At 36.0% G+C, this 8,956-nt stretch overlaps 1 protein-coding gene across 1 annotated transcript; it reads right to left on the bottom strand.

The window, feature by feature from the left end:
- Positions 1 to 3,407: 3,407 nt before the first annotated feature.
- On the bottom strand, positions 3,408 to 7,574 carry LOC128011713 (homeobox protein Hox-C11a-like). Its single transcript, XM_052594404.1, has 2 exons — positions 5,865 to 7,574; positions 3,408 to 4,495 (listed from the first exon to the last, which is right to left on the bottom strand). Exons 1-2 carry the CDS (start codon positions 6,694 to 6,696, stop codon positions 4,263 to 4,265), a joined length of 1,065 nt encoding a protein of 354 aa, XP_052450364.1. The 5' UTR covers positions 6,697 to 7,574; the 3' UTR covers positions 3,408 to 4,262.
- Between the last annotated feature and the right edge of the window lie 1,382 nt (positions 7,575 to 8,956).

Genomic DNA, 8,956 nt, shown 5'->3' with positions numbered 1-8,956 from the left:
AGAAACAACGAAAAAGGGCCCAATGAAAATATTAAAAATGAATGTACATGATGTATATGGATGAATGAATTGCAGCGAAAGTACGTTCTTGAGAACAAATGATTATGTATGTATAATTAAAGTGTATTTACGATTTAATTAAAGGCTAATATGTCATTGTTTTTTATGTAAATAAAAATCGTGTTATAAACTGTTCTTTTGTTTCTTTTTTCAAAGCAAATGTATTTCATAGGATTAAAACAACAACAACAAATTGTAACAAACAAAACTAATAGCAATTTGGTGGACTCTTACTGTGTCTGAATCACTTATTTCTCTGTTCGTCCGTGCATGCCGAAAAGAAAAATTAAAAGGCTCTAAGCCTTTTTAACAGTATATATATATTTTAAACATTCCCTTCTCTTCGAGTGAAGTCTGTGATACTATTAAAAGTCGACATGCAGCTGTTACTGTTAAACAGAGAAAGCTAATTCCTTTTTCATTGGGGGATCAAATATCTATCACACAGAATATTGAATTGCACCACATTCGGGTTGTACAAAACAAGAAAGTGTGTAGCCTGTGTGTATATATATATATATATATATATATATATATATATATATTACAATAATTAGACTTTTTATGTTACATTCTGCAAGATGGATGTTTTCCCTGCGAAGATGATGTTTTTTTAACAGGTACTGATTTCGGATCGTTACATGTACTGTGATGTAGGCTAAGTTGCAATTAAAAGAATAAAGAAAAGTCGTCAAAGCGACTTTGGAAAGTGAAACACAAGATGTCCTGTTTAACCGCGCATGCCTCCAGTCTGTTGGCTTTGAAACGAGTGAAAACAGGGCAGGGATTCGATGGGTATCCCGTGCCTTTTTGGGAACTTAAACCACCATAAAACATATTTCCAATTTAAAGCGACCCGCTTTTTAACCGTTTCCCCTCACCAAACAGGCGTCCACCCGCAGAGGTATATGGAAATTTATGGTTGATGCATGTAACGTTTTAAAGACATTTATAAATCAGAGAGCGGTAATCGCAAAGCACATCAGCATTATATTAAATTTTAATATCACGAAAGACCATACAAATGACTAGTGGGTACCAGTGGCGATTGTATTTACAGCTTTTCATCAAGTACAGGACTGCGGAAGCAAGTATAAAGCGTACAAAGAGTGTTAATAGGATCTGTCCAAAGTCCGCCATGCACTGTACAGTATACTGCATGAAGTACAAAAAACAATGCACAACTGAATCTTTCAGACCACACACACTGGAAACTCTTTATGTTTTGTCACTTTCAACTTGATAATATTTATGAAATCCGATCGGGGGTAGGGGAGAAACGTGTCTGATTTGTATATTGGTTTTATATTGGAATAGTGACAAAAACGTGTATGATTTTTATATTTGAGATTATTGGAATAGTGACAATTATTTGCCGAATGGGACACGTACAAGCCTAAGAGAAATATTGACATTCTCTTTATATTGTGAATGCAAATATGTTTTTAACCGATATTTCAATGGTGAATGGTGACTTCTACGTTAAAATTAAATCCAGGTTGTATTTACATCTAAGTCCACAGTCTTTATGCTGACGCCTCCGCCATTTTCCTTGTCAGCTATGAGCTCATTCGAAAGAGTTCCATTCCACCTTTGCTTTCCGTTTTGCGGATATAACTATTCTATTCGGAATATATAGGATAGCCATATAATGAAAAACGTCTAACAACAAACAAACAGTTTGTTTTGGAAAGCCTCAGGTATGAATCAAATCAACCCCAAGGCAAGAAATGCATATTTTATGACCATTGTTCATAAGTCTACGAGCTTATTGCTTCGGTTTGGAGGCGACAGTATCTCCGGCTTTTGATAGGTGGACGTTCCAAGTTCCTGCTCCTCTGTGTGACGAAGCAAGAGAGAGGAATTCAGCAAATGAACCACGTCACTGAGCCAGGGCCAAGGTTGGTGGGTGTGACAAGAAGACAAGCCTTCCAGCCTTGATCCCTATGCCCCCTTCCCCTCCCCACCCGCCATTTCTCTCCCACAGTTCTACAAGCAAAGATCACTAGCAATGAATCCGCTGCACTAACACATTACACACACATACGTCTCTATTTTCGGAATTTACAAAGGAACGCATGTGTTGTGTTTCAATACAGTTAACTGTTTTTAAATCTCAGCAATAAATCAGTACAGTAATTCGGCGCGCAAGGACCTCCCCTCCGTTTACTATTCGCGTTCGTAATACTCCGATTTCTGTTTTAAACCCGTCAGAAATCTATTTCCTGTTACCCGGGAAAAGTCACAACCAATCAATCTTAAATAGTCAAGAACATGCCAAAATGTCATAAAATATTTCATGCATGAAAATATTGCATTTAACAGAGACAATAAAGTGTATTTAATGGGAGTGCTAAAACTGGAAAAGTTACCTGCTGTAGTTTAATGCGAGAGGTCAAAGTGTTACTTCTTAGGCATTCCTTGGTCCTTTCCCACTTGCGCTGATTGGTTCTGTTCTGTTCACCACGTTTCCTGACAAAAGGGGCTCCTTGATTCCGCTTTATTGCAATAGGTTAAAGGTGAAGGCCTTGACATTATTGAAGTTCAAAGACAACTTTTTAATTATATCTTTTCCTTCATACGCATAAGTGCCAACAGCACACTTGCACGGCTTATGAGCCCACATGTTGTGACAAAATTCGTGTAGCGTGATCACGTATAAAACTGCACATGGGGACAACATGCAATACCCCCAACCCTTGTGAGCATACACCGCAAAATAAATATCTCACTTTCAGTTCTGTTCGTCTCTAAGAACGCAAGATGCGCGGAGCTCAGCTTCTTCTAAAGAGATGATTCCATGTGAACGGACTACACTCAGCGTTATCATTTGATAGGTTTCTTGCACCTAGCCAATAAGTGTTCATTTTTAAACGTCTTAGTTTTTTGTACAAGCAGCCGGACTTTCTTGTTTACTATTTACTGCGGAAGCGAACACCATTCCTCTCGAACAGACGGTGCAATTAAGTAAGAAAAAAGGCAATTTAGGGCTCTGGCTTTATTGCAGTGTCTAGACTACAAGAGTGGCGATTCCATTTAGAAGGTACTAAAAGACGTTACCGAAATGCTCTCTAAATTTTTGACGTGTTTCATGCATCCCTTTCCTGGTCATCATCATTTTAGTAGTCTAATTTCTAATTTTAATGAAACGACTACTGACAAAACGTTTTAACATTCCTAAAATTCTGCTAAAATAAACTCTAAATATTAAACACATTTATTAGCCAGTTTTCAGTGCAAAACAACAATAGCTTAATATTAATAGACTTGAACTAACGTGTGAGAGGGAGACGACGAACTGGGAGAGATAGAGCAAGAGAGAGATAGAGAGTTTTCATTACTTGGCAGTGGTCAGTTTATTATATCTTCTCTTAGATCTCTGTTGTTAAACACATTTTACTTCACCATAGATTACCTTATGATTTTTTTTTAAATCAAGTCACAATTGACATATATCAGTTTACTTTTATTTGTGTTTATTTTGGATTAATATGTTGTACACAGGCCAAATCGGATCGCTGAGCTATCCCTCCAAAATAAATGAGAACTCTGGGCGTACATCAAATAATTTAAATAATCGAACGACAAAGCTCACAAGGCTGTAAATGCAATGTAAAGAAAAATAGCAGCAGGGATAGGGTGAGGATACTCAAAATAACATTATATTTACATTCACGAATGCACAATGCATAAACTCTGTACAAGGAATACAATATTACAGACTGTACAAGTCACAGTTCTAAATGGTGAAAACATAAAAAAGTATGACATCTCCAGATTCGAACCAGAGTCGAGTGTATGTGTTTTAATGTACATATATACAACCATAAAATGATAGAGGGTACAATTTTATAATATATTATAGTAAGCTATTTTGTGACTATTTTCAAAGTGAAGATTTTAAACATTTCACTTAAAAGATGTCACATACATACAAAAAACAAACAAAACAAAAACACTAAACTTGTTAGGTATACCTTTTAGTTTGTGAATCACAAACTAGAAATGCCGGTTTAATTTGACATTAAGCAAATTTGCATTTTCTCTCCCAACCTCAGCCATTACAATCAAACAAGGCTAACAGTTTTTAGTACTGCTGCTGGCCGTAACAAACACATTTTCTAATGATTTAATTAGCTTGATGGGCATTTTTAATTTTAGTTTGCAGAGATATTAAATAAAAGGCAACACAATTTCAACAATCACAACAACGGATTCCCAGAGAAATACTGCAGGCGATCTCTGCTTAATTTCTTTTCTTTCATTCTACGATTTTGAAACCATATCTTGACTTGTCTGTCAGTAAGGTTTAACATTCTGGACAGCTGCAGCCTTTTCTCCTTGTTGATGTAAACGTTAAAAAAAAATTCTCGTTCCAGTTCACGAATCTGAAACTTGGAGTATGGACATCTCTTCTTTCTTGTGCGCGGGATACCTTGGGATAATCAAAAGAGACACTTTGAATAATCACATTATAATTTTTTTTTCTGCAATAACACAATGAGATATTTATAAATGCATAACACACACACACACACACACACATTCATATATTAATATATATATATATATATATATATATATATATATATATATATATATATATATATATATATATATAAATTTATAAATATAAAAATACTCATATATAGCTATATATAATTTTTTTTCCATGGAAGACGTATTTGTAATTTCCAGTGTGAGATTTCATCTAAGCTTACAGATGTGAGTAAGCAGACCAAACTATGAATGCCACTCCGATGCAAAAACACTAACGTGTGTAAACAGTAGAACAACCGTAAATATAGGCTTTTTTAAAACAAACTTTTTTAAAACAAACTCTGTAGAACCATAAACAAAAAAAAGTATTATCAATAGACAGCAGGCAACTTTTTTAGTACTTGGAACTTTAAAGTAATTTTATTTACTGTATATGTAGTTTCCATATTTTTGTGTCATATTAATTAATAAATGTGTTTCGCAAATTATAGAACCCTTGACCTCATACATGTAATATGTTTTTAAAATACAAAAAAATACTGTGGGCCTGGGGTAGTGTCTCATGTGAATGGCCGTGAATGCTAGCTTCTCTTCTGAAAGCTATATTTACGGTTTATAAAGCGCCGCAATGACAAAACAGCAAAAATCTAAAATATTAATTTGTGTTTACTGAAAGGTAATAACGGCAGTTCTGATTGCCTTCATGATTATGCTACATTTATGCAAACTTTACATTGCAACATATTTCCAAATGGTGAAATTCCTCCTTAAAATGATTTAATTTATAGATAAATAGCTAGAAATAGAGACAGATCTGACAGTCATTAGCACCGGGCAAGCACTAACATTGAATGGCCATTGACTATGTTGGCTACATCAACCCCACGGTAACTCAAGTCACTGCACGTTTAAGAGCTAATAAGGACTAAGCTAGTTTACATTCACGCTGCTAAAACAAAATTCACAGTATGTCAAAAGTAATGTTCTGCCCAATTGGTTTTTATCCCCGACAGCTAAACGAGAAAATCCCTTGCAATGCTCAACGCAAGTTCATGATCAAAGTTAGCATTTGTCACAATAGCGCGCTCTTAAAATTTCACAGACTCTGGGATAGTATCGTCTGTGTATAACATCCTCTTTTTTCAAAGCGCTTTCCCATCGTAAAAATTCTTTTCGTTGGAGGAAAGAGCTTTGTAGGTTATAATAAAATCCTTTGAATGCTTATAAAACTCCACATAAAATCTGACCGACAAAACACCGGGCTAGTCCCTTAACCTTTCCCCATTTACAGTTTCGGTACCTACTCGAATGGCTGCTCTTGCTTGCGTTGCCGTCCTTAGTAGCTGCTGAAGTGCACGAGCCCGAATTTGTATGTTCCTCCTCATCCTCTGCGTCCTTTTCCGGCTCTTGGGCTGCGGAAACAGCTGTGGGTTGCTGGGACGAAGTCTCTAATTTGTTAATCTCGCTCTTTTGTAAACAATGTTCTGACTGATTGTCCGTGCTACAATAGGCGGTTTCAAAAAAGCGGTCGAAACCTTGAGGGAGCACGTTGTTTTTCCCCACGCCGGCATAGAAGCCAGTGGACGGGTGGCTAGAGCTCGGATGATGCTGGTGGTGGTGGTGGTGGTGGCTGTACACACTCTCGTTTTTCATGAGCATTTCTGTCATGGTGGATGGCGGAAGACAGTCTCTGTGCACCAGATCTTCTCCTGAGTAGCACGATGCATAGTTGGTTCTGTGGTGCCACTTGCTGGAGGGGTCCAGACCATAGGAAACATCTCGCACTGGTTGCACTTGAGATAGATTTGTGGAATAGGGGTATGTGATTTGTCGCGAGGGCCCCTGTGGAAGAAACGAAGAGACGGCGGAAAACTCGGGAACGTAGTAGGTGCAGCTGGGGAGGTAGATGTTTGAGGCACAGCCAGTCCTGTCCCCAAACTCGGATGTCCGGTCCTTACGCGTCTGGGAGCAGAAGTTGCCCAGATTAACAGAGTTAAACATCTTTCTCCTGTAGTCCGTACTACAGATATGATGTTTTGGATTCGAGCTGCAGAAGAAGAAAATTTGGGAAGGCGAGATGACGCGCAATCCGTCTAAGTCGCCCCGCAACACGTGATCGAAAGTAGATATTGTCATATATCAATTTGGAACACATGGATGCGTAGGAGTGGTTCAGCTGGGTAAGATCTGTGAGATTCAAACGATTGCTTTTCAAATCATGCAAGACAATGTAAAACAGTAACATCTTTTGGTTTTGAAAGAACGAAGAGATGTATTTTCTGTTTATGTGTATGTGTGTTGGAGCCTCTGAGTAGCCTATCGCTGATTTTACGAGTCTGAGAAAACACACATTGTTTTCATGTATATCGCAGCATGTATGTTTTAATCTGTGTCTTTCGCATGTAACCAAACTATTAAAACTTTAAAAGAACGACTGTTACATATGACTGGTATGATTTATTTTTGTGTTGATTGCTGCACTGCTTATTTTTAAGGGTCGACTTATACCGCATTGTCAGGTTGCTTTTATTCAAGTGCATAGAATTTTTATGACAATCCATGTCATATTATATATATTTATATAAACATATATGCTTTAAATACATAGAGCATATATGTTTATAGGCTACATGGTTTGATAAGCAAATGTGCCTTATAGATGTCACGTGTCAGCTCCACCCAGTTCTTGAATATAATAATAGAACATTTGTGAGTTTGCCTTTTTTTCTTTTTCTGGTGAGATGAAAAACATTTGGAACTTTATCAGAAAATTATCAATTAATCTACCCGGAAATGTCAGTCATTGCTTGTATAACCACAAAGTTAACACTGATCTATGTTTACGTTTGGATGTGGTTTAATTTTAAAATGGGAAAAACTTTTCTCTTGGTTTTAATCAACGAAACAAAAAAGTGTGGTGAATGATGCTACCTATGATTCAAGATGCCTTTATCGTGAATGTAAAACACTGTTCAAATGAAATAAAATAAATAAATAAATAAAATTATGTAAAATATACTATTGTGTTCGAACTTCCTTACACTTTAAGCACCACACGTTTTCGCATTTAACATGTGTAAAGTACGTCAAATGATCCCTTGGATATTTTAAATCTCTGAGACCATTTTATGAGAGGCATCTGTTTAAGGCAAAACATGCTATCCAGTTTCAATATGTACCCTTCAGCGTCTATTAAACTAAGCCAAAAATGTTTTGCTTTTTGCAACTGAATGTTGAAAATATTGCTTATAATTTAAAAATCATTTTTAATATTAAAAGATCTATAGTAACTATCTGTATACTAACATTCTGCTAACATTGCAGGGCATGCTAAACTTCAAGTTTAAAACTAAATCTATTTCGTGAAATAAACTATAATAATAGTAAAATTAATTCAGCATATAGCACTCATTTAAAATTATTTATTTATTTTTAATTAACTATTAGTTCATGTTCAGATAGGCTATATGCATGTCTAAAGATCTAATGACCGGTCAGGAAAACTTTTCTCAAAACATCGCATATACTAATAACATACATACTATACTATACTATTAAACTGCACCATTGTTTATCTTAACAATTGTTTTAATAGTTTGTCTTCAAAAAAAAAAAAAAATATATATATATTTATAGGTCTATTATGTATTGAAAACACCTTTTAGAGTGTCCCTATTAACATATACAGCCTATCGCCGATAGTGGAAAAAAAGTCATATCAGCTGTATTGGACGTCGCAACTAAAAGTTAGTTGTCTTTTTAAACCGCATTTGGCTTAGGGCTATCTGATCGCTGTTTTAGTTAAAGGTATGTGGCAATGACTATATGAGTCTCTGAACTGAGCCCTCTCAAAATTGACAAAAGGTTGGTGTGTAATACGCCTTCAACCAAGTACAAAGAAAGCAGACAGCTGCCCAGACCCAGCACTTGAATTTGACCACTAAAATTCTCACTGCGGCCGCCATAAAAGGCCTAACAGCGGAAAAGCAAGAAATGCTTTGTTCTACAGAAAACAAACAAAAGGTAAATAATTAAAAAGTCCGACGGAATAAAATCTTTAACTAAAAATGACCGACGAAAGATGCATTATGGTTTCAGTCATCCAGGTCTAAAAGTTATTTTAAAGGAGCACAAACTATAGTAAACATATCTGTGTCACCTATTTGAGCCAAAACACTATCTAGAAACCATTTTTAAACCGGAACAATATAGATTTTTTTCCCCATTCCGAGTCGTATAGTCCTTTTGTCTAGTATAAACGTGTTAATGCCAGAAAGACTTGGCAAGATAACTACTGATAACTGACATGTTCCCATTGTGTTCATGTTTGTTTCATACCGAAGTCCACACTTGTATTTCCGCATTGCGTAACAACAACAACAACTACTACTACTAC

Source organism: Carassius gibelio, chromosome B23 (genome assembly GCF_023724105.1).
Source record: "Carassius gibelio isolate Cgi1373 ecotype wild population from Czech Republic chromosome B23, carGib1.2-hapl.c, whole genome shotgun sequence".
Taxonomy (NCBI): Eukaryota; Metazoa; Chordata; class Actinopteri; order Cypriniformes; family Cyprinidae; genus Carassius; species Carassius gibelio.
Note: the sequence above shows the minus strand (reverse complement) of the source record. Positions and strands in the feature narration are given on the sequence as shown.

Bases quoted from the DNA above. Each gene is read 5' to 3' on its own strand.
- LOC128011713 (XM_052594404.1), bottom strand. From the start codon at position 6,696: ATGACAATATCTACTTTCGATCACGTGTTGCGGGGCGACTTAGACGGA. The intron at 4,496-5,864 runs GTAGGTACCGAA...GATTATCCCAAG, and splicing joins AAGCAAGAGCAGCCATTCGA to GTATCCCGCGCACAAGAAAG.